A 25881-nucleotide genomic window follows, 5' to 3' on the forward strand; every position below is an offset into this window, starting at 1 on the left:
CAGGAATAGTTCTCCAGGCTTCTTGAAGGACATTCAAAGCTCTTCTTTAAATGTTGACTACCTTCTCTTTTTATCAAGATGATCCCACACTGCTTCAATAACGTTGAGGTCTACCCAGGTATGGTTTTCCGGCACTGGCACTTTTTAGAATTTAAATTTTTTTGCCAAAAGAATACATTGCCAATCAAACACGTTCCACATGGCACAAGGCTTTTGCACAGGACTGCATTTCTAACCCTCACTAAAATGCCTAAGAGATTAGATAAGATATTTTTGTAATGCTCAAAACATTAAGTGAAGTAACACAACTTGTTAGATGCATTGTTTGACATATTTTTGGCGTGGGACTCTGACTTTTCCTTTAAGTAATCTTTCTGGAGAAGCTTCAGCACCTTGCAGGTTATCAGCAAGCTTTATCAGACGAGTCAAAACAACAGCACAGTCCCAGAGTTTCTGGTCTGGCCTGCATGTCTTTGTGTTTTCTGGTGTTTTATTATCCCGGGTCTTTTTGCTTTGTGCTTGTGATCCACCCGTACCAAAGACTCAATTTAAAGCCAAAGTCCAGGAGCGGATGTAAACGTGCCTGCAAGAGAAGCAGAAACCACTTAACGGATGACATCACTGCGCCTTGGAGAATTGTTCCTCCAGCGCAGTTTAATTTTTTCTCAGTGCCACTTTGGTTCACACATTTATTTTTCAAAATAAGTGTAAATGTTACAGTTCATCACCTAAGAAACATATTTACAGGATTTTGAACACAGAAATAAATAAGCTTGTACAGAATATAGTAGAAAGAAACGGTAAATGGTCTACAATGTACAGCAGCTTTGGCTACTAAAAATTCATTTTCCAAAAGAAATCTCAAACTAGAGTTAAGTATTAATAAATAAAGCTATGTGAAAAAATAAATAAGGTACTCTTCTCTACTTTTTTTTAAAACTACTTTGTTTTTTTTTACACGTAGAAGAACAAAGAATTGCGTAAGCTTTTACAGTCACCGCTTCATTTTAAAGCACATACTCTTGATTAAAAAAGATACACAGATCTACTCAGTTGCTAAAACACATTATGAATTGGTCTCCGACCAATTTTGGCATCAAATATATCTTTGTATCGAAATATTGGCAATGGACTCTGATCCGAAACACGTTGCTTTGAAACCCCAACATATTTCATAACGCTTCTCAGATACTGTCCGACCGCATACCGATCAGACTGATATGGAGAATCTAGCTGCAACAGCATGTTCGCTTGAGTGGTTTAACATCTCTGTGTGCTTAATACGCCTATCAAATCCCTGATTAGGGCCTTTATCCCACCAAGAATCCTGCAGTGGGCTTTCTAAAACACTGGCTCTAAAGAAAAGTGCTACGTTTCTAATATGCTCTGATGTTGTAACATGTACCACTGTGTACAGATGCTAGCAAGCTACTCTTACACTCTTACAAATCACGTAATTTTCTTTTATTTGAAGAGCTAATGAGAACGGCACAACACAATCTCGATCTCAGTAACAATGAGGGATTTTTCTTTTTTTCCTGATACGGGCTTATGGTTGTTAACCAACTGCAAGACATCAACAGAGAAATTAGTTAAGGCTATAAAATTAAGGCTTTTAAAAGAATTACTACTAACAATCACTTGCAAGTAAGAACAGTAGCTCCCTACACACACACACACACACACACACACACAAACACACACAGCTGTGAATGAAGATGTGAAGTGAGGCATGGTATCAAAGACATTCCTTATAGGCCCAGATGAAGTGTCTGGCACCCTTTTGTCTCACCTGCTATCAATAAAATAACATTCTAGCTGGATGAAGATCACTCTGAGATTTGGGAGTTGGAGTGGCAGATTCCCGTGGAAAGAGCCAAAATCAGATGAGGCTGGGTCCGAAGATTATGACTCTTGGCTAATATAACGAAGACAAATCTAGACACATTTCACACAATTCCCAAACTGGGTGTTTACATTTTTGCATAAAAGCAGTTTGTTATTAGACTTGACTGGAATGAAAGAAATAATGCTGGGATATGTGTCCTTCCTGTGATGGATTTTGGCGGGTGGGTGCTTAGACTACTATTTTTAAAATGTTCCAATCTGGCCCCACATAGACACCCACTCTAAAAGCAAAGAGTGGGCAAGGAAAACACAATATCTAGTACAAAGGCTTTAGAAGTTTAAAAAAAACATGGAAATCACACACTGAAAAGCAGGGGTTTGGATCTGGAGGTCAATATGAAGCCTGCGGACTTGTTTTGATTTGGATGCAGAAACCAATTTCGATCCAGCTGGATTAAAAGTTCCTTTGGCCTCCCTGCTAATGACAATGATTACAACCACAATGAAGCACTGCTTAAGAGGGGAGCACCTATGCTCCCTTTAAACTACTGCCTAAACCCCTGTCCTAAAGCTTTTTATGCTCCTCTTATTGCCCCAAAGTTCCAGTTGCAAAGGAGGCAATAATAAGCAGGTATATTACAGAGTTCACAGTCAAAGTCTGATTTTCACAGAGAAATCTGTCTGGTTGCCTCATTCTTCCGTGCTTTTATATGTCCACCCAGAAAGTCCCTTCACCCGAGCGTACAAATACAGAAGAATGAGGGCATAAAATGTAAGAGTCAGTGGTAACTTGCTTAGTCTTGAAGAGCATCCTTGTTTTTACTATCACACAGAGAATGGTGGGAAGAAGGCAGCGCCCAAGGTGTGTGTGCTGTTACATTAACCACCTTGGATGCAACAGAAACGAGAGGGATGTGCCAGACAGCTCTGATCTGCAGAGTCTGAGGGGTGTTTTTTTGTTTGTTTGTTTTTTAGCATGGTGTCCAGTCATTGCCCATGCTCAGTTTGGCCCTGGGGATGGTCAACTTTTCTGTACAGGGGGAGCTCATTTCTGGAGAGAAGTGAATGATGCCGCAGTCGTTCTTCACGTTGTGAAATTTGTTGTCTTTCGAAGGCTCCATGTAGACCACTGAATTCTTGTTGACGTGCTTCTTCAGGATCACTGTCTGTGGTGCAAAAGGACCAAAATCATTGGTTGGTAGATTATTGCTGTAGTTCAGATCATAGCTAATAAGCAATGACAGGTTGCCATGTTGCACCTGTTTGTACTAAAAATAATACACTGCTAAAAAATAAATAAATGAAAGGAACACTCAGTTCAACTTCTGTGACATTGATCTGGTCAGTTATGTAGCAGAGGGGGTTGTTAATTACTTTCAGCTGCTTTGGTGTTAATGAAATTCACAACAGGTGCACTGTAGTGTCCCCAAACAGGTTGGATGCCACTGACATTTTCCCTCCTCAACTTTTCCTACAATTTTCTTTTTCTTTTTTCTTCACCTGTTTTGCACTTTGGCTGAGTCAGTGTCTCTACTGGTAGGAGATACCTGAACCCTACAGAGGTTGCACGGGTACTCCAACTCCTCCAGGATGGGACAGCAGTACTTGCCATTGTCAGAAGGTTTGCTGTGTCTCCCAGCACAGTCTCAAGAACATGGAAGAGCTTCAGAGACAGACAGTTACTCTAGGAGAGCTGGATAAGGCCATAGAAGACCTTCAACCCACTAGCACGACCGGTATCTGCTCCTTTGTGCAAGGAGGAATGGGATGAGCACTGCCAGAGCTACAAAATGACCTCCAGCAGACCACTGGTGTGAAGGTCTCTGGCTAAACAATCAGAAACAGACTTCATGAGAGTGGCTTGCAGGTCTGAAATCCTCTAGTAGGATCACTGCCCAACAGCGTCGACCCTGACTGGCACGTGCCATAGAATACCAGAATTGGCAAGTCCCACAACTGGTGGAGTTGCTGCAGTGAGATTTCATCAAAGTGGACAAGCCTGGTGTATCATTTCTTCTGGGTGTCTTTGAATTCAGCCCACTGTAGATTGTTAATTTTCATTTCCACCAAACAATGTGGCATCCTTTTGTTCCCAACACGTTACCCAGTCACTTTTAGTGCAGATATCAACATGATTTTTTACCACTGAGTTCTGATGTGTTTTCAAAGTGTCCTTTTCATTTTTTGCAGTGCCGAATCAGCTACCACAGTCACATTTCATAGTAGAGATTTTATGAACGACCTGATCGTGTTTCATTTGAAAGAATCCTAAAGTCGTGACGACCTCAGCAAGAGACTTCTCACCTTCTTTGGCGCACTGTAGCAAGACATCTGCACCCACTTCTTCTTCTTATTGATGAGTAGCGCCACGATGAGAAAGATCACGATGGCTAAGAGGAGACCTGCCAGGATCCAGGCGGCCGATTGGTAGATGAGAGCCATCTCTGTTTGGCTGGGGTAATTCTCACCCGAACGTGGTTCATCTGTGGAACAAAGACAACACTTATTTTGAATATTCATCCCAATGACAGCGTGCTCGTTATGGAGCCAACACTATGTACCAACTCTAAATTGAAAACAGGTCTTTTTTTTTCCTGTTGTTGTTGGCTTCATTGTATCGCCCCTCAATCGCTAACGCTGAAGAATTAACACTCCTGTTCCATGGAGATCATGTTTTGCTTATGCCCATTCATCATTACTGTTTACTTCAACATGAGTTAGTATATATTTCATTCATTTATCAAGTCGTTCCTAACGCACTCTATTAGTATAAACACTCACTGGGATTGGCAGCAGAGTATAGCAAATATGCCAAATTACTCATGTATGGTTACTACTGTAGTGCACTAAAGGAACTGGGGAGTGGACGTCAGTGGAGACGGCTGTGGGGGGGGGGAGAAGTCTGTAAAAGCAGGTACCTGTAACAGCAATGATGGGCGGCACAGTGACAGTGGTGAGCCACACCGCACTCTCCGCTGTCGTGGTAACTCTCGCCTTGGGGCGGCTTGTCGACACTATCACCGGCACTGATGTCGTCATTTCTTTTCAGACAGGAATAAGAAATGAGATCCATTACGAATATGAATGGTGTAACGCAATAAAAAAGGCATAAATATGTCTAACCATGAGTAAGTGTATAGACTCCCTTGTGTTTCAGCTGTGTTTATACGCTGTGTCTGCTTTAAAAAAAAGGCATAGAGCATTTTTCCTCTGGGCATATCACAAAAACAAAGGCCCTGGTAAAATATGGAGGTGAACAATGGAAGCCTATGCTGAGGGTTTCCTCTATAGGAAAAGCTGACATGGAACTTTGCCTTCCTGTGCCACTGCAGAGGAAACATGTGAATGTGCAGATGCTCGAGGAATGTTTATGCTCGGAGCAGGCTGAGTATGTGTGTGTGCGCATGTGTCACATGGAATATTTTGCAAGTGACGGTGTTTGCCTATGTAGCGCCAGAGTGGCTACGACTAATGAACAAACACACAAACGGTCCAGACGCTGGCATTCCCTCAGTTCCTCCCTCCTTTTTGACGTGCAGGGTTATGAATTACAGTTTTCCCCCATCAACAAGCTTTTCACTTTGACTAGAAGTGTTATGTAAACTTTAATTTTAGAATAGAATATAAGCTCATGTTTTAGGTAGTGTAATAAAAAACAATCAAAGCTGGGTCTAAAGACAAATTTGGCACCAAGGTTTTAAAACTCTAACCGCTCTAACTACTCACCGAGACAGTGTGGGCAGCACTGGCCCTTGCGTAAAACAGGCACCCTGCATTTGGCAGCTGGACAGTGCTGAGAGAAACACTGAATAGTGCCGTTGTTGCAGGTGCAGCTGGTGCAGACGTTGGCCTTCCAGGAGTCTCCAGCTAGCAGCACGTCTCCATCGCTGGTTATGCAGTACTCCTGCTGGCTGTTGTTCACTGGCAGGAGGGGCGTCTCTTCTGCACACAGGGGAATAAGTTAATGAAAAAGCAGAAAGTTACACTGCATTACAGCTCTTTCCTCTCTTAACTGGACTTGGTAATGTCGGGTTACAGCGTGCTTCTACACGTTTCTAATATGCTCTGCTCCTAAATGACGACTGTATTTAACCCTGCTATTGAACAGATCAGTCAACAAGTTGTTAGGTCTTCAGAGTTGTGTTCAGATGTAGAACGTGTGCATATGAATATCTATAACAGATGTTCAACCTGAACCCTGCTGAAAAGGAGATCTATGGCTTTTTCATGACCAGATCCTGAGTTAGCTTGTCCACACAGCGCTACTCTAATGTACACATACATCACAGGGCTTGTTGTGAGATTTGTATTATTCCCACATTCCTGGTGACCAGACCCATACATATATCAAAGCCTGGCCTTGACAATCTGCTTTTGTTGCAGGCAGATGCAGTGATAAGGCAGACCGGCATTCTCAAGGAGCAGCTCTCAGGCTGCAGTCATGCATTGCTGATTTGTGAGCCTCATGCTGGGGAGTGCTCGGGACACATTGTTTATGAGTTTGTGAGTGAATTGTTTGGGTGCACTTGTAAATAAAATATGCATGCGGTTATGCATTTTGTAGACGTTCCCGTGCCCAGAGAGCTAGCATAGATTTGGCGAGATCAGTTGCATTCTTGCCCGTCCAATAATAGGAGAGTTAGAAGCGCCTCCAGTGTGGGCCGAAGGGTAAAAAGCAGTACACATGTGCTGCCGCTGGCCTCAAGGATCTCTGCGTAAACCCTACCGGTCTTGGCTGGTTTCTTTATGAGCCTGTGTGCCTGACATAAAACTGCCCAACAGAGTGCAACGTGCAAGACCTTCCAAAACCACATGCTGGTAGAACACTGAAAACAGCTTTACAGCTCCCTGCCTACCATCCAAACTTGTGATGACACATTTGAAAATATTCTAAAATATTTTAATTATATAGAACTTTTTAATTTGAATTACCTGGGCATACATGGCAGCAGGTGTTCTTGTTCCTGATCGGCGCTTGGCAAAGAGCTGGGGGACACACTTCGGTGTCACACAGGACACGTCCCTTCCTGCAGGTGCAGCGTGTGCATTCGTCCAGGTTCCAGGTCTCCCCCTCCACATAAAACTCTCCCCCAGGTGCTCTGCACACCACCATGTCCATCCCCTCAGGCTGACCGCTGCCAGAGTCGTCTACAGCAGGAGAAGATGAAACATTCATTCATTCGGCCCTTAACAACAGCTGCTACATGACACAGTGAAACAATTATCTTTTATTTATATCTATCTATCTATCTATCTATCTATCTATCTATCTATCTATCTATCTATGTGTATATATATATGTATATGTATGTATATATATATATATATATATATATATATATATATATATATATATGTATATATGTATATATATATATATATATGTATATATGTATATATGTATATATATATGTATATATGTATATATGTATATATATATATATATATATATATGTATATATGTATATATATATATATATATATATATATATATATGTATATATATATATATATATATATATATATATATATATATATATATATATATATATATATATATATATATATATGTATATATATATATATATATATATGTATGTATATATATATATATATATATATATATATGTATATATATATATATATATATATATATATGTATATATATATATATATATATATGTATAAACAGAAGTTGCAAAAACAAAGATGCTATGGAGACCGCTGTCTATTAACCACTGTCAACTAACTAATCTAATGAAAACATCTTCCTGTCCAACAGAGCAGCAGACATCTGCAAGGTATTAGACTTTTTGTCCCCCTGACTGTAAAGTGTGCATAGCTTCTGAAAGTTGTAGACATTCCCCTTTAAATATTTGAAGAGCAAACTGAATCACTCCTCCATAAATATCCCTACACTTGGAGATTCGAGGCCAAAAAAAGAAAAAAAAAAAACGCATCCTTTCCATTTTTAGAGAAACAGATAGAGACGGTGTTTGCATGTTTAAGGGGCCAGCAAGTGTGAGATTTAAGAGCTAGATTCTGAGTCAAAGCTCTCTGCCTGCTGTGTGTGACTATATAACGTCACTGGAACTATTTCTGATCTCTAAAGTGTTTCATTTAAACCAATCTTTAGTCTTATTTTCTTAGTTTTGCACATTAATTTTAGTGATCACAACAACACCAGGAGTAAATGCTGAGATCTAGCAAGACAGCAAAATTTCTGCAATGAAGACTTGAACGTGGCTGCACCCATAATGATGGTAATAAACTGTTATTGGACTGGAAAACTAGATGCGGGCAACTACAGCATGATTGAGAGACTTGAAAGTCTTTGTGTAAATAGGGATAATTGTTTTATATGAATAGCTTTGGGAATAACTGCACTATTCTCCCTCGTTTGGCTTTGCAAATATGTGTAACTAATAAGGAGGGCGGGTGGAAGGGATGTTTTAAATCTGTCTGCTTGTTTTTTCTTGACTCATCAGACTTCCTCTGAGCAATGTCACTGATGTCATAGATTATTACTGATGAGCCCAAACTATGAAAATAAGAAAAAACTTGCTATAAACAGCACATGCATTGCAGAAACATACCCTCACAGGTAGGGCAACACTGGTCAGGCTTGACAACAGGATGAAGACAGCTGGGCACTGAGCAGGATATGAGCACGCACATCTCCCGTCCGGAATGGCAGTAGCAGTCGCGACAGCCATCATGCCAGCCCTCACCTTCCTCATATTTCTGTCCATTGGATGTGAGGCAATAGCTGGGCACTGGGGCCAGGGCAGTGGTGCTCGGGACGTGACCACTTTCTGGAGACACAAGGTGCAGGCATTACTGGGATGCCTAAGAGCTATAGGAAATTTCCAAATCTCTTTTCTTTTTTACCAACTTCCCAAAAAAGTGTTTTTACCACTAAATATTTTATTAGTCTACAAAGACAGTCTTTCAGGACTTTCAAATCAGGCAAACAGTGGATTATTTGCAGTAGGAACATCTGTGTGTGTGTGTGTTACTGTGTTTGTGCAGTAGGTGCACAGATTACCTCGTAAACCAAAGAAAAGGTTAAGTATATTTGAGGATGAGATATTTATACTAGTTCTAAAATGGCAAAGTAAACACAGCTGCAGGCATAAAAGTGGCTTCTGCATACTAACTTTTAAAGCAGGAATTTTAGCGAATCCAATTAGAGTTGCATACACATCCCCAGGATAAAGCTAACATCAACAAGAAGCACGCATAAAAGTGTCAGTCTCATAGCAGTAAAGCAAAAGGTCACAGGAAATCAAAGCTCAGGTTAAAATCAGAAACTAAGCTCTCATGTGTTCTCCCCCTTACACTTCAGGCCATGTGGGGAAACTGCAGTTAAATGTGAGGATGTAGCTCTATGTAACAATTTAGAGATGGGTGAAACATATGCAAACAAGCTTGGCAAAAGTCTCAATAATCTTTGAACTTATGATATGAAAAGGTTGATCGGTTGAACATTAAAGGTCAAGAGGTTGCATAAAATAGGCAGGGCTTATCCTCTGACTCATAAAAAAGAAGAAGGTGATCATGATCAGTGAATTTAGAGATTTATGAAATGTACAATTCTGTTTTTTACATCGACTGGCTGTTGAGAGTACCCTGAATGTCATTTCTACAACTTGTTTTAAACTACTGCAATATTACAGTGGCCTGTTGTATTAAAATTAGAAACTATGTTGGGTTAAAAAAGGCTTCAACCTGAAAGGCAACTGTTTTATTCATCTTGTACTACTTGACTCACCCTTCTTCTTTCTCTATACTTCTTTATATTTTGCTAGGGAAATGCTAAATAGGTCCAGCCATTGATTGAAACGTGCAAACATAGATAGAAATACAGGATATGAAGCAAAAACGGAGCTTGTGCAATTCTAATGAGATGGAAAGTCAATGTTTTTACTAACCACTAAACTCTCTTAGTCCAGCTTTTAGGTCATATCTTTAAGTAGCTATCATGAATAGTTCTCCGGGCTTTTTGAAGGACATTCATAGCTGTTCTTTTGATGTATTTTGTCTTCATCTCTGTTGTGAGGATCCCAGAGCTTCATTAATGTCGAGGTCCACTGGCTGTTTCACAGATGCTGTAGACACTCGCTGTTCCTACCTCTATCATGATCTCCTCCTATCTCCTGACGATGATTTAAACAAAAAATTGTACATTTTTGATTTATCGCTCTATGCAACCTGCTGCCACAGATTTTCAGTCCAGTTCTTGTGTAATCTGGCTCACCTCAGCCTTTTCTCTCTATTTCCCTTCCTCAATAATGGCTTCTTGGCAGACGCCCTTCCACTGAGACCCTTTCTGAGGCTTTAGAGAGCTGTGGATCAATCTGTCATAGTCCTCTGTCTTTGACCCAGGCTTTTAAGTTTGCTTAGTCTTTTGTTCATTTCTTGCAGGTTAATGAAATGTTAACGTTCAGTTTGGAGAACCGTTTGTTATGTTTCTAGTTCTTTGTTATTGTTTGTTTTGTGCTCTTTCGTGTCCAGTCTGTCTTCCCTGTCTTATCTCCTTGCTGTGTCTTCCCCTGCCCATCGGAGACAATATTTTCACGGACCGGCCTTTAAGGTGTCGCGTATAAATACAACAAAATAAAATGATACGACCCAGACAAAATCTGGTATTAATAAACGTGAATTCACTGTGTAATTGTGCAACTTTATTAGCAGCGTCCTCGTGAAATGCAGCAACAACATTGAGAGTAACATCCTCCTCTCTGCCCCTTAATGCTCTCTGGTCGCTATGGTAACGCGTAAATATTTCTTTCAAACACACAACTACAACACGGGAAAAGACCCAGGGAAACCGAGTTAACGGTAAAAACCCGAAAACCATAAATTTCACACTTGAGCGTCGAATGACTCACGGACCGGTAGGCCCGGGGGTTGGGGACCGCTAGTCTACCATGTCTGCTTATGAATGTCAAATCCGGTGTAAGTCTTTCTCTCTCGCCCTCTCTCTATCTCTCTTTCTGCCCGTCTCCCTCTCTGTTCCCCGCTCTCACTCTCTTGTTCTGTGTTTCTGTATTTAGTCTGAGTCTCATTGTGTTCCCCATGTTTTCCTGTGGCTGGTGTCTGCCTGTTTCCTGTTTTATTGTGATAGTCTCTTGTCCCATGCGTGTTACGTTTAGTTTTCCTTCCCCTCTCTCGTTATGTCTAGTTTGCTCCAACTGTGTTCCCAAGTGTCTCCACTTCTCCTAATCACCCTCATGTGTATATACTGTCTCGGTCTTCCCCTGTCTCTTGTCAGATCATCAAGTCATCTTCCCTCTGTGTCTTCTAGCATCTCTAGCTTAATTCTTCCAGTTTGAAAAAGCAGAAAGTGCCAAAAGAAAAACTCTGACCAAAGACCACTTTAATTACAATGAAGGCTTGCTCCTTAGAAGCAAAATATAAAGAAATAAAGAGTGGTTCAAGACTTTTTCACAGTACAATTATTAGTAATATCTCACAGTTTTGTGTCACCACTTGTATCCATCTTGAATCTATTATCATATCATTAATTTCAAATGTTTATTCAGTGATAAATATTGGCTCATAAAGCTCTTCGATTGTTTAAAGGTCATTACAAAATCACAGACAGTTGATCCTGTTCACCTGGACGTAGTGTTTGCTTACCTTACCTGGATGATTAAGCTTCATCAGGTCATTTCAAATTTTTTTTACATGAATTTCCAGTTAGTGCTTTTTAGTGTCTCATCTCATTTCTGGCTAAATGTTTAGACAAAAAAAGTTACAAACTTCTGCATGAAACGACAGACTCTTTTGTGTCTTTTGCTTAAGTAACACAGCCAGCGAAGCATCCCTTTAATCACGACGCGCACCTGATTAATAAGAGAGCTCGGTTACCTTTACACATGCAGATGGAACAGCCCTTCCTGTTCTGTCGGTAGCCATTGACGCAGTGCTTGTCACAGGTGAAGGGAGGACACTTGACGCAGCGACACATCTCGCAGCCATGCTTGTTCCTGCTGCAGGGGAACAAACATACGCGTGATGAAGTGCACACAAAAAAGCCTTAATTACTGCAAGAGTGTGTGAGGAAGTAAACAAAGTGTCAGGAATAAACAATGCCACTCCTGTGTAGCTCAAACGTGGTTTCAAATTGCTTCACATAGAGGAAAACATGGTGTTGTGATAGAGCGAAACGCAGATGTTTCAGTCATGAATAATCAACATTTGGACTTGCTTTTCCCCTCTCTATATTAGCTGGCTTTGAAGAAGAGCAAATAAAGGGCCAACATGTGACATCCCTGTGGTTTGCACATCATACCAGCCCGAAGCCTCTGGGAAAAAAAGAGCCAATTCACCAATTCAGATGCTCACAATTCACTTTCCTGCCTTTCTTATTGCTCCGAAAGCCTCGTATAAGACATATAAGAAGAGTGGCTAGATTAGCATTACTGTGAATAATAAAATCTTATCGATCTCACCGCAAAAGATGGAAAAAAATAAGAACTGGGTCCTTTTCACTGTAAACTTCTGGTTGATTTACAAATTACTGCTCCCACCAGGACATTATGGTCCAATAATTAGAGGAAGGGACAGGCACTTCTTCACAAACATATACATTTTGTTGATCTGATCTGCTTCCAGTGTCTGGAAATAGACCACTTGGATCCAATTATTCCACCTAATAAAACATGAATGAGCTGCACGCTGATAAATTGGCAAAAACCCAAGTGAAAGTACAACCTGTGTGTCTGCACTTGTCTCCTTCTAGACACTAGTCCTGTTTAACCTTGTCTCATCCATCTTCGCCCAGCCACTTCCTCTCTGTCTTACCCTCCAGGTACGTGATGATTCCTACCTCACGCGGTGGCCTCATTATACCCGGATAATTACTCTATTAATCTTCGTCTGCCAGGGTGAAAAATTAAAGAAGCCTTCGACCCTGTGATGCAGAGCCGTGTCCCATAAAGAGGACACAGGATTTCAGGCTCAGCAAACAGGGGACCCCATCTATGCTGAAACAGCAATAACAGCTATTGAAACAACACTGTGAAGGGTTGGCTACAGCCTCACTGTACAAACACAGAGGCAGAGAGCGCTGCACTCTTAGAGTAAGGCTTTGTTTAAAGATAGTATGCTGAATGCCAAGCAGCACTTTGGGCTCCAGGGGGGATAGAGGGGTTTGGGGAGACACTAGGGCCCCCCGGCCTGGGAGCGCTGGCTCTGCACAATTTCCAGCAGGCCGCAACCTTAATGGCCAGAAGAATGCCATTCATAACCTGTGTGGTCCCAGTTGTGAGTTTGAGCTATGAAAGATGGAAAAAAAACAATCCTGACGGCACAAACAAAAACTTCAGATATGAGAAGTATCCGCAGAGTCCTTAATTTAGGAATGTTTAACACACGGTTTACATTCCTCTCGCTTCACAGGCCAGCGCCATTTGTTTTTGAACACGTACTGTACATTACAATGCTCACAGGATGTCATCAATACACCCAGTATAAACACAGAGATCCTTTGTGCTTTCTCATCTCTCTGTGGTGGCTGCATTCAGGGTTGTGTGTGAGAAGAAAGATTTGCATTGTAAGACTGGCAAGCTCTCAGAGGATTTCAGACTTCTAAGGCTAGACCAAAACAGCTGCTTATGAAGGATAAAGCCAGGACTTCCTGCTCTTCTCTTCCCTGCAGGATCCAACTCATCCTCCTCTCCTCTTGTGCCCCTCTTGAGCTGTGGCTCCAGAAAGAACGGTGGAGATATCAGAAGGATCCCAACTGTATATATTTCCTAAAGTCTGCTTTTGTCCTGATGTGTTTTTGATCGTTGTTTTGAGACAGGATGATGATTAATGAAATGAGAATGGTGCCTGCGGACCAAGCGTCCCAGTACAGAACACTTCCAGATGTTTGATTGGGTTAAATGGGATTAGGAGGAGAGGAGTTGTAGAGGGCCGAGCGGCTAGTGCGGACCCCACAGCAAATGACTCACACACAAATATACACACAAGCTAACACAGAGACCTGGGATTGGCCAACAAAGTAGGCACTTTGATGACTACTGTTGCAATTGCCTGGTATACTTTCTTTGGAAGGGCATCACTTAATAATATTAAGTACTGAAAATCTTTAACCATACAAATATGCAGTGGAGGGATGGCTGGGAGAAAATGATTTGTAGTTTTTATGAAAACTAAAACTCTTTAAAAGCCATTTTTCCTGGAGTAAACACAGCTACGGACTGTGAAGTGATATTAAGACACTGACGTAATTTTAAAATATTTGAAAGATTCAAAGCCATTGAAACTTTAAGCGCAGCACTGACAGACACGTGTGTTTAAATCAGACTCAAAAACACGAATGAAAAAATTAACATACAGCTGGGCTCAGCGGATCAGTGGGTGTACTCACACATATCCGTAGGGGCAGGTCTTAGTGCAGCTCAAAGGTCGGCATTTTGGCACGGGCACGCTGCACTCACACACCTCGCATCCAAAATCATCCCTCTCGTATCCCATTGGGCATTGCAGGGAACAGTACGTTCCCAGGTCAGGGCAGGAGTCATCTGAAAGAGTTGAGAAGGAGGTCATCTGATCACGACCACAGCAATCCATTAAAGGCAAAAGGCACGAGTTGCCATGGAGCCGCTCGCAGCAACATTCCTGCTCACAAAGAACCTTGTAAAGACACCAATAAGCTGTGATGAATATCAACATGTCTACGCTGCTGTCAAAACCAAGCGGCTGCAACGGGTAAACACAGCACTGTCCACCGCTTTAATGCGGGACTGCAAGACGCGGCACATCAGAAGAAATGTATCATCTCGTCACGCGTTTAAAAGTCATTCCCAGTAACTTTAACCTAAATCTAATCTAAAAAAATTCAAGACTTACTGTTGAGACATTGGCAAAGAAGACATCCATTTTTGTCTTGTTGGAAACCATAGGGGCAGTCATTCACTGACAGGGAGCAGTTGTCCAGGGGAGGACATAGCAAAGGGCTTACAGTTTCATAAGAAGGCTCTGTTAAAAAAAAGAGAGATAATAGAGAGTGAGAACTTTTAAGGTACTGTTATGAATGTATTCCTGTTTTTTTTATGTTTGTGTGCTTGAATCCCTTTAGTTGTTATACTCCATGTGAGCTTTTTGTGCCAAGTCTAATAGCTACCTATTTACACTGCCCTACTTATAAACAGTAATTACGGATAAATGCAGAGCAATTACACCGGGGTGGGTTGCACCTTAAGGGGGATTTTACCTCTCTGTCTTATTGTGCTGAACTGTCTCCTATTAATAAGCTGAATGGGTCTAAAAAGCATCCTTTGCCCCTTGATTTTGAGCCAACTCCACTGTGGTGCCACAATAAATGAGGATGGAACAAGACGAGCACGGACCCGTAACACCACTGTTCCCATTGCACGCTTTTTGCCACGTTCGGTGGGAGGAACAGCACCCAATGAGCTGTAACTAATTATGCTTAAAGAAAAAAAAAAAGCTCTACCTCAATTATACAGCCTCCTGTGTTAAAAGGATGCTGTAACGTCATACACACACACACACACCCGCATACAGGTGGGTCTCATTTTGGTGGGCAAAGGTAATAAAAAGAACACAAAGAACCCCATGGCTAGAAAAATGCTCTGTGCTGCTGAACCTTTTTTTTTTTTTAAATCCTGCCCTGTCTGGCACCTTTTGCAATTAAAATTTGTTCTATTTCTGTTTGTTTCAGTTATTATTACAGTTATATGTGGTTTAGTATGAGGATGTCAAAGACAGGACAAGAGGGTGGTGGGAAACAAAATAAAAGGATAGACTACAAATTAAAAATGCACATTGTTGCTCCTGTAAGAAAAAAATAAACATACAGCCCCAGGAACACATAAATTAGACAATGCACAGATACATAAATCAACAAATGTTTTTGTAGTGTGAGTGTGAGCGAGAGCGAGAGAGCGTGTGTCACAAATATTCTTGATAATGAGGGTGGGAAGCCACAATAACGCCCCCCAGGAGCCAGAGGCAGACAGAGATTGAACCGGGACAACTGTGGCCTCCCCCTTTAATGAGCCCATGTTGAGTGGGTTCTGTAGAAAAGCTGCAGGGACGCAGGAGTGCCCTGCATTTGGTATGTGTGCTAATGCGTAACTCATTTGAAGGACAACACAACTCTGTATACCGTACCTTCACAGAAGGGACAGCACTCTCCGGGGATCTTCACCGGGTTGTGGCAACTCTGTTTGCAGGCCATGGCTGTGCAGTGCGGCTCTCCATCCACACACTGGCAGAAGGTGCAGTCATCCTCTTTCCACTGCTCCTCGTGGGCTCGCAGCTTATTATTCACCCAGCAGCTGGCCTCGGTGCTATCCATTGACAGTAGCTCCACATCTGAGAGGAAAGAAAGAGATGTTTACAGTGTGGGTTTAGGTACGAAGGAAAGAAAGGCTGACATCATTTTTAGCTCAGGTTCTTAGATCCTGTACTGGGTTTGTATTAACAACAAGTGAGAGCCTAACTGTGGTAAATTGGATACTTAATGGAGGAGTTAAACAAGAGATATGAAGAAAACACTGATGAATGTCAATGACTCGTTTACATTTATAAATGGAGAAAGGCTCCTGGCGTTGTGACAAGCGTTGCGTAGGGATTTAGGTTCACATCAGAAAGACAGTCCACAGTGTCCACATTGTGCATTATAATGGGGTAAAAGCATTCCTTCATTCAATAGCTGAGAAATCATTTCATCATGTAAATTTTACTCCAAAGCAAAGAAAGCACTTTTGGAAATTTGGGATCCATTCCCATTAGCCTTAAAACGGGGTGAAAGTATGAAAACGTTAATGTTGTTGTCCCAGTTGAGTTTGAGAGCTTGAGTGTTTGAGGTCGGATGTAATGACTCTGAACAGGACTTTTTCTTTCCTTTTCCACTGACATAGTCCCTGTGCTCGCGCCACAGCCAATTTTATAATTTTGTCACGGTTCCCTTTAAATATCAACAGATTTGAGAACCAAACATTATGTAGCATTACTGAGTGGAAGCTGGGGTAATTCCATGAGGCGCTTCTGTGGGGCAGACAAAACTTTTTGGCTCCCCCTCTTGCACCCTGTGACCTTAGCAGTTCTAAATTTTGGACCAGCAAATTTGTTCTGTTGTACCACGTAATGAAACGCAGGTAGCCCCACACACCTCCAACCGTTGTTTTACAACTTTTAAAGATTCTTTCTGTCTGTTTTAGCATTTCAGATGCATGAAACTGGAGAATTAAAAAAAGAAAAAGAGTTAAGCGATGCAGCAGAGCCCAAGCTATCCAGTTTGTCTCCGCGCTGCAACAGTCCTGTCTCTTACACTCCCTAAAATCCAGCTTTCCTTCTGTTAAACAGACTCCAAGCCTAAGCAAATTTTCGAACAGTCTTGTATGAAAGATGTGGTAAAATACCAATGGCTCCCAGGTTTCTTTTGGTAACTTGCTTCTTAATTTACCCGCATTCATAGCTTTCCATTTCAAATGGGTCATTTTATCCTTTGTTTATAAAGAAACATTGATTGAGAATCATCACACACAGAAAATCTTACCTTTTCACCTAGATTAAGTATTGCATCCAGTGCAGTAAGAAAGTACAGATTTCCATAAACAAAAGATGAAAGCATTCCATGCCATCTAAATGCTTGCACATTCCAGCTGTACCTCTAACACTGACCTAACATGATTTCTCCTCTGCACTCGTTCTCTTCGTCTCCCCCCCCACTCCTCCTTTTATGCATCTGATCGACTGTAGCCACGCAGTCAGAGGCCAAAGGCTACCGTCTCCATCCACAGGCTTCTGGCAGACTAATGTGGTTGCCATACGCACCGCGAGGCCATTTTTCTTTTAAACATTAACCGCGATCCAGATCTTACAGAGCTGCGGAGCACACAGTGAAAAAAGGTTTTTATGTTTTTAAATCTCCCCAGCGGAAAAGACTGGGGGATGACTCTTTGTTGCACCGCTTTTCGTCAGGTATGTTAACGACTCTGAAAGCTGGTTATGTGAGAAAGACATTAAAGTAGGTCTTAATATCGCCTTCACTGCTGCTGAATCAACTTTTCTCCCCATCATTTGGGCATATAGGCGTTTTAGTCAATGCCACCATTCAATTCAGATCCATTTTATTTATACAACGCCAAATCACCACAACAGTCTCCTCAAGGTGCTTTATATTGTAAGGTAGACCCTACAATAATACATACAGAGAAAAACCCAACAATTATATGACCCCCTATGAGCAGCACTTTGGCAACAGTGGGAAGGAAAAACTCCCTCTTAACAGGAAGAAACCTCTGGCACAACCATGTCTACGGCTACCAGTTTTAACAGTGTAATAATCAGCGAAAGGTGACACAGTTTAACTGAATAATAAAGCAAATGTGTGTACCTATGCAGACGGGGCAACATTCTCCCTCAGGAATGTAGAAGTTTTCACAGTCCAGCTCAGCACACTCTGCCTTGGAGCAGAAGGAGATTCCTCCCCGGCACTGACACAGCCAGCATGGGTCCATGCGGTACACCTCTCCCTCAGAGTACTCTTTCCCACTGTGGACACACTTGGGAGTGACTAAGGGAAAGAAAAATCAGACACAGGCTGTCAACCTTAAGCTGGACTCCATCTGAGTAAGACAATACACTCTAATAAACGAGTGCACTATGCTGTGTCAGCTGTCCTACATTTGGCTAAGATTAACACCAGAATAATTTCATCAGATCCACCAGAGAACAATGCCTTTAAAAAAATAGAAACGTCAAGCTTGATTAGTGAGAGGTTATCACAACTTTATACAATTAATTACAAATTCGTAAACATTTGTTCATTGTCTACTACTGATAGTAATATTTATCTGAACCAAATGGTGCTGCGGTAGACTGATGGGTGAGGTAAGCCCCACGGGGCAAAAATGGCATTTATCAGACAATGAAACTGGAGGAGGAATTTCACAGGGACCTATCCAGTCTTGAGATGGCTCTGGACTCTTGCCATGCAGACTAAAAGAAAGCAGTGGTGGGTCTGACGTTTTGGCAGAAGCTGGGCGCAGCGTGCTGGTGGCAGGTGGAGTGAATCAATGATTTGGCCTGCCATTCCCACAAAGCATCCAAGCATTTAGACTCTCTGTTGGCTGGATTTAGCCAAACCTTGAAAAGAATTAGCTTAGTTGCAGCACCATTGGAAAACTGCACTCTGATCCTGTGCACAGTCAACTAGCTCTGAATACTGCTCACATGCTAACTGGTCAGTGGTCTTCAGTGTTTTTTTCCCTGAAAGAGCAAAGTTCTTATTAGCAACATGTCTGATCTTCAAATGTGTTGAACTGAAGTAATTTTAAATTGAATCCAGACTTCTTTCATCCCACAATTGTCAATGACCCATAAATGTCAGCTATTTAGCATATATTTTTAGCCTACTACTCTAGTATTTAACAGCTAATTATATTATGACCCTTACTGACCAGTTTAACTGCTTATCTGTTATGTTTAGGTTAAGGTGAATTTGTGCTGTTTATAATTTTACCTAGCTATTTTAACTCATAATATTATATATATTAGCTTAAAATTTAGCCACTAGCCTGGCTAGTGGCTAGCTATTAACCATAGGTTTAGCTAACTTTTTTTAAATATTTCCCCCATTAATTATCCATTTTTGTTTTAAATTTCGTATCACTTTTGGGTGTTTCCAACTGCTTAGCTATTATTTTAGTAATTTTAACTTTTCTACCCAAACAGAGTTCGACATAAACCTGAGCCACTGTGGAAGTACACCCAGAACGTGGCTGGGAATCTCTGCAAGTTTTGCTATGAAATAACATGTAACAAGAAATGCTGAAAAATAACCACAATTCTGAAGAAATAGCAAATATAGATAATAATACTCAATTTAAGAATTTTTGAGGTATGACATCTCAATGGTAATATTACACATTTATATGTATCACAGTCGCTTGGGTCACTCAACATTCAAAGATCTCATCTAGCCACAAGCTTTTCATCTAACACAAGCCAACATGAGGGAAGTGAAACAATGTGGTTATGTAAGAAAGTCTGTATAGAGGAGTAGGTGGATTAGTTATGTGAATAAATGTATTGGACAAATGCAAGCAGATGTGGGGGCAGTGGTTTCTATAAATGAGAGCAGAGGTTACGGCAGCATCTGTACGCCATACCTTTGAGTCAAAGTGTCTGTGCCAATGACCCCATGCCTCCCGACAACCAGCACCGCACTCTAATACAAATCAGGTGTGCCAGTTGAGTTGAAAGTGGAGCAGGGATTTGGTGAACTTTTATTCTCTTCCTTGCCATTTTTCAGCCCCCCTTCCCCTATCGCTCAGTATTCCCCCTGTCCTCCTTTGCGTGCAGCAGAACTAAGTGAAGAAAATGCACTAAGGGCTTTTAGCTGGCAACGAGTTTTTAACGCTCACAGAAGCAATAGGAAGTCACATGAGGAGATGCTCACATGTGATTTCCGCAATGTTTGTTAATGGTAATCCCTAAAACAACTTGGGGCACAGAGAGTCTAAATTCCAGTCATGCTTGGTGATGTTCAGTCTTTTCTAAATTGAGGTGAGGACTGGATGCAGAGATGAATCCATTGGCTAGTAAGCCTTTCTAAATCATTCATAATGGACTGTCATTCTCTTGTGGTTTACAGGCATATGAAGGCAAAAACTCAACTGCCAAGAAACAAACAATTATGGGAGTTATTAAAATCAACTTTACAGTCATCAGCTTTGAAAACTCAAATTGCAAAGCAGAAATATGAGTATATCTCATGTCACCAACACAAACACTTGTCAAGCTGTGAGGACATGGATGCTTTTGGCTGTGTGTTTACAACAAAGTCAAGCTAAGTTTCCAAAAAACAATTAGTGCGGTGATCTCAGCCTTATTGCATAACATCTCCATAAATCTCAACAGCACTAAACCTACTCCGGATCCACCGCTGGGGACATATGCAAAATATGTGCCAGGCAAAGTGTTGATAAACAGCAGACCACAGCCAAACAGGATCAAACAGGGTCCTCTATAATATCAGATGACATCAGGTCAGGATGTTACTGCCAGGTTTGCTGTTTTGTAGCCAATGAAGAAGCAGAGTCCGTTGCTGACAAGGCCAAAACACACAGGTGGAGCTTATTGTCACTGCACACACTAACCCTGACTAAACATCAGTCCTCAGCCAAGTGGGCAATGGAAACAAGATAATCAGTCCAAGCCTCACACAGAGACACTGCAAGGGCATGCTGAAATGTGTTCCATTAGACGATAGGCTTTGTACTTGACATTACCTAAGACTTTTTTAAGATTCTGCATTTGTAGTGAGTGCTACGGAGGCCTATGCAGGACTGTGGAACTGACGAGGGCTCCGGTGCGTGTCCTTGTCCCTGCCTGTGGAGCTTTCTGATACGGCATGCAGTCATGCAAGCCTAACGGACAGTAGGAGCAGCACAAAAGGCATCAAGCCCCTGACCCAAAGAACAGCAGACACTTGTTATCAAAACACTGATCCCATGGCCCCCACGGCTGCCATTCAGCCCCCGCCGGCCTGCCGGACTCGATTACCCTCCCCACTGGCAGACTGGAGCACATAAAAAGCATTCCCATCAATGAACTTATGAACCTTTTCCCTTTGGACGTGTGACCAGACAGGAACCCTTTGACACTGCACTTCTGTTGAGCAAATTCATAGCCTAAGCACTTTTCTGGTCACCGGGCTTGTTAAGACCATTAATTCTGGGACACAGCACTCATTTATACATGTGCAGGGGCCAGAATGTGAATTTGTTCTGTTGGTAAAGCAGTGAATATTTGTTGGGTGTGCAGAGTAAACAGACCAATACCGCAGGTCCCCTCCCTGCCTTCCTAACGCTCCTGGCTGCCTCTGCCTCACGACAGAGACGTGTTATACTCTCACGCGCATTCAGCTTCTGCTTGCCTGCTTCCACGTCACTCTCTCTTTTTAATACCCAAGTGAGGAAATGGACGAAGAAGACGTTATATCTAATAACCCTTTAGGAATTAAACGTTTTTGTATGTACACCCCTAAAAATGTCTTGGAAAACCAGTTGGAAGCATTGCTCCAGCCCGACAGCAGTTATCCCATTAAGAGTTTTCATTTTCCCTTAAAAAATTAGCTCACAGAGGAGGAGGAAATGACTGCGTCTACAAAAAAACCCAACAAAAAAACAAAAAGCAAGCAAAATATTGAACAAAATAATTTGCACATCAACTGTGAAATTGCTATTGTTGGAGCAAGAGCAGTGTGTAGCATGCTCATCAGTGAAATTACCTTTCTGACACTCGTAGACATCACAGCAGTATCCTGGCTGACCGCTGGCTTGACCAAGTGAAACGGGGTGCTGTCCGCTAGGGCACTGGGGCTTGTGGCAGGCACTGAAGTCGCAAGTGCACTGGGGTGGTACGGAGGGGCAGCATTCAGCAGGAGGCTTGTAGCTCTTGGTGAGGACTGAACCCTCGGGGCAGGAAGGCACCTGCAGATTGGGGCACGTCACCCCAGCACACCTCAGCTCCTCTGTAAAAAACAAAAACACACACACAAACATGGACTCGCATTCATGTTTAGACACTGGTGACTCTATTGCATATGAGTTAACACAGTGAAATGGACACAGGTTTAGCATTGTTAGCATCTTCAACCATCTGACTCTGTCAGCACTTTTTTGCTTATATAACTACTACACCACAAAACAATGGGTAAAAGGCAAAACTGCTGTGGCCCCCACATGGGTATGCTACGGGCAGCCCACAGTGAGCTACCAACAGAATTTCCTCACCTACAGTGACCTACCTGCAAAACTGCTATGGGCACCACATTGGTTTGTATGCTTCCACAGCATGTCTTTTATCCTGTCTGCCTTCTCTCACCCTAACCGGTCGCAGCAGATGGCCGCCCCTCCCTGAGCCTGGTTCTGCCGGAGGTTTCTTCCTCTTAAAAGGGAGTTTTTCCTTCCCACTGTCGCCAAAGTGCTTGCTCATAGGGGGTCATATGATTGTTGATCTTTCTCTGTATGTATTATAGTAGGGTCTACCTTACAATATAAAGCACCTTGAGGGGACTGTTTTTGTGATTTGGTGCTGTATAAATAAAATTGAATTGAAATTGAATTGTACAGGCAGCTGACAGTGGGCTACTCACATGTACTAGTCTACATGAGCCCACCCACTTGGGGCCCATATGGAACATGTGTGGGTTTGCCCTGTTCACACAGTCCCACAACTACCTACGGAGGGCCCACATGGATATGTTTGGTGGGTCTGCACATCCTGCCTATGGGCTTCAGATTCCACCTTGCCTGGTTTAAATGGCTTACAATCCAAACAGAACCTTGCATTCTAAAACCAGTCATTAATAGCAGCCAATCTTTACCAGAGATTTTTTTTTCCAGTTTTGAATCTCTCCTTCATTTAGCATACCAGGATGCAGTTTTTAACTCATCAGCCAGAGTCAGTGTAATAGATTTGATACCCCTTGTTAGAGGGGATAGAGGTACAGGGTTACTGGTAATCTGGGGGAGGAGTGTATTCTGGAACCTGTTCAGGAAAAGAAAAGTGCCCCTCTTAACAGATACTGCATTTTAGGAGAACAGTATCTACCTTTCAAGACTTGGATGACTGAGGCCAAATGGATATGTTTATTTTGGTCCTCAGTGTCCCTGTAATGTTTACACATAGGGTGGAAGAGATATTTTGTGAAAAGCAGACTCATGTGCTGTCCCAAAAGTTATTTTCCCAGATCTCCTGGGGAAAAGTGTGTAAACGCAGCATTAACAAGTGCAGGAGAAAACGTGTAAATAAATAAGTGCCTTATAAGAACGTTAAAATGAAGGACTATGATTTATTTATGAGAAATGCTTTGCAATCTTTGCTTACATCTGGTTTTTGAGGAGAGGGAATGATACTTGCTGAGGTTGCATAACAATGCTTGGGGTTTGGTAATGTTTCCAGAGAGACAGTTCTGTTGATGGTCTTCCCAGACGGGTGCTGACTCCAAAGCGCAACATGAGTCTCTGAGAGGATGTGCTTCATCACTGACATTTGAAAACTCCCTCTGAGTTTTGCCACCAGATGGGGAAACTGATTGGTTACTTTCCAGTCTGCTCATGCTCTGATAGTGGTTTGACTTTGCCGGTCCTCAAATCAAGAAAACAAGCGTGCATGATGCTCTGACGGCAGTGCCGTTAAGTAACTGTTTGATGTCTGCCTGACCAAGAATAAACATGGAGGAGAGGCCCTCTAAGACTGTGAGAGCTCTATTTTGGTGTGTGGGGGTAACATAACTGACACATGAAATTGAGGATAAGGGGAACATTGAATTTTTCTGGCTCCGGATAAATAGAGCAGGAGTGTTAGGTATCTGTACTGTAGTGTTTACTCAAGCAACCTGGGAACAGTGAGGAGTGCCACAAAGCTCTCATTGATAAACTTTGTAGCTGAATAGTGTCATAGAAAATGAGGGAAAACCCCTGAATTAAGGGAGGCTACAACCCATTTAACGGTTTTTGGCTTAATTCCTATACTGGAGTTAAATAAACTTCAGTTGGAAGTGCTGATTGGCAAATGTTTTACTTAAAATAAAGTCTAACGCAGGCTGCTCAGTTAAAGACCAGTTTTGCATATGAAAGCCTCAAGCTTTTTAAAGCTGTAAAAAAAATGCACTGGGACAATTTTGCACATAGTTCTGCACTGAAAAACACTTTCTATGCATTGTATGTGCCCCAGAGAAGGGTGATTACTCTTTCGGTTGTGATAATGGCTGGGGTTAGAGTGCGCTGGGAAAAGCAGCTGGCAGACATACCATTGTAATTTAAATGAATGGAATTGTATCCATCAGTGGAAATGGTCCAACTCTTGCAGGTCCAATTAATACAATTTTTAGCTGGCACAATTATAAACACAATAGACAGACAGGGCGGATGGAAAAAGTCAGCAGTAAATGGATTTTATCCAGCGTTGTTTGTGTTCTATCTCTTTGTATAAATGGCTGTAATTAGCGAGTCAGCGACTGCAAAACCAGTATTTGTATCATAATGGTGGCCATACTCCAGCTTGCACATACACAAAAGCACTGATTTGGTAGGCTTGATAAATTCTCTCTGCAGATTAGGTAACATATGCTCTTTTACAACTGTAAGATAACAAAGATTGGACAATGTCTGACCCATATGAACAGCCTGCAACAATATGTGATTTTTCTCATTCTCTCATGCACACACACACACCTTCATGCAGGCTCACACCACACCTGATGTTGATCTAGAAAAGAAAATGTGGAAATTACCTCATTACTACTGAAGGGTGCCTTTTGTAAACAATGCATTCTGGCATTCTGGTGCAGCTCATTGAAGAAAGCAAAATCTTTCATTCTAAATGTTGTTTTTTTTCTCTTCCTTTCAAGTGCGGGGTACAAGGAGCGCAGTCTTTACCCAAACCCGAGTGGCTCGAGCAGGCAGAGGAGGCTGTGTTGACAGCCTGAGTTTACTCATGGAAAAAAAGCACACAATGTGAGTTCTGTTCGCTGACTGACTTTGGAAACAAGTCAGCTGAGAACAAAGCTGTCTCAGTCCAGCTGCCCTCCGTGGGTTTCTGGTCTGTCCTCAGGTTTTATAAAGTTGCTCCGCAAAGGGACACATCAGGGCCGTCTCTCACGTAAAGTTGTGGGGGCCTGGCCCGGTGCCCACCAGCAGTTACTGAGAAAGTCGGCATTGTTCGCTGTGTGTGTCAGTGCATGTGTAAGGATCGAGGAGCAGCTCTAGGAGGATGTCCAAGCGAAAAGACATAGACGGGGTCAGGATATTGACACCATGATCAGAGGCTTGAGGTGGCTGGGCATAGGCACGCAGCCGCCATGTGCTGCCTGCTTGCTTTGTTCTCTCAATCATTGGCTAAATATTTGCAGATGAAAAACCTCAAATGAGTGTGCTTGGGTGAGGTAAAGAGAATGTCCACTTGTATCCAACGTTTGCACATCCGTATTTTCATATACTGCATGTTTGTACGTACAAAGCCTATGCTGGGTAC

The 25881-nt window shown here is 42.1% G+C and overlaps 1 protein-coding gene across 1 annotated transcript in view; it reads right to left on the reverse strand.

Moving 5' to 3' along the window:
• Window positions 1–595: 595 nt before the first annotated feature.
• LOC146366241 (cysteine-rich motor neuron 1 protein) overlaps window positions 596–25881 on the reverse strand; it is a 36043-nt gene continuing 10757 nt past the window's right edge. Inside the window, exons 4-15 of the mRNA XM_084914146.1 lie at window positions 22133–22375; window positions 18233–18412; window positions 16003–16206; window positions 14716–14844; window positions 14234–14387; window positions 11725–11846; window positions 8445–8663; window positions 6781–6996; window positions 5575–5790; window positions 4767–4889; window positions 4153–4331; window positions 596–3014 (exon numbers count right to left, since the gene is read on the reverse strand). Of these exons, the coding sequence (XP_084770272.1) occupies window positions 2820–3014; window positions 4153–4331; window positions 4767–4889; window positions 5575–5790; window positions 6781–6996; window positions 8445–8663; window positions 11725–11846; window positions 14234–14387; window positions 14716–14844; window positions 16003–16206; window positions 18233–18412; window positions 22133–22375 (2180 nt within the window). The 3' untranslated portion in view covers window positions 596–2819. The remainder of the gene's footprint in view (window positions 3015–4152; window positions 4332–4766; window positions 4890–5574; window positions 5791–6780; window positions 6997–8444; window positions 8664–11724; window positions 11847–14233; window positions 14388–14715; window positions 14845–16002; window positions 16207–18232; window positions 18413–22132; window positions 22376–25881) is intronic.

This window comes from Perissodus microlepis, chromosome 19, assembly GCF_051167445.1.
Source record: "Perissodus microlepis isolate ML-2025 ecotype Zambia chromosome 19, ASM5116744v1, whole genome shotgun sequence".
Lineage (NCBI taxonomy): Eukaryota > Metazoa > Chordata > Actinopteri > Cichliformes > Cichlidae > Perissodus > Perissodus microlepis.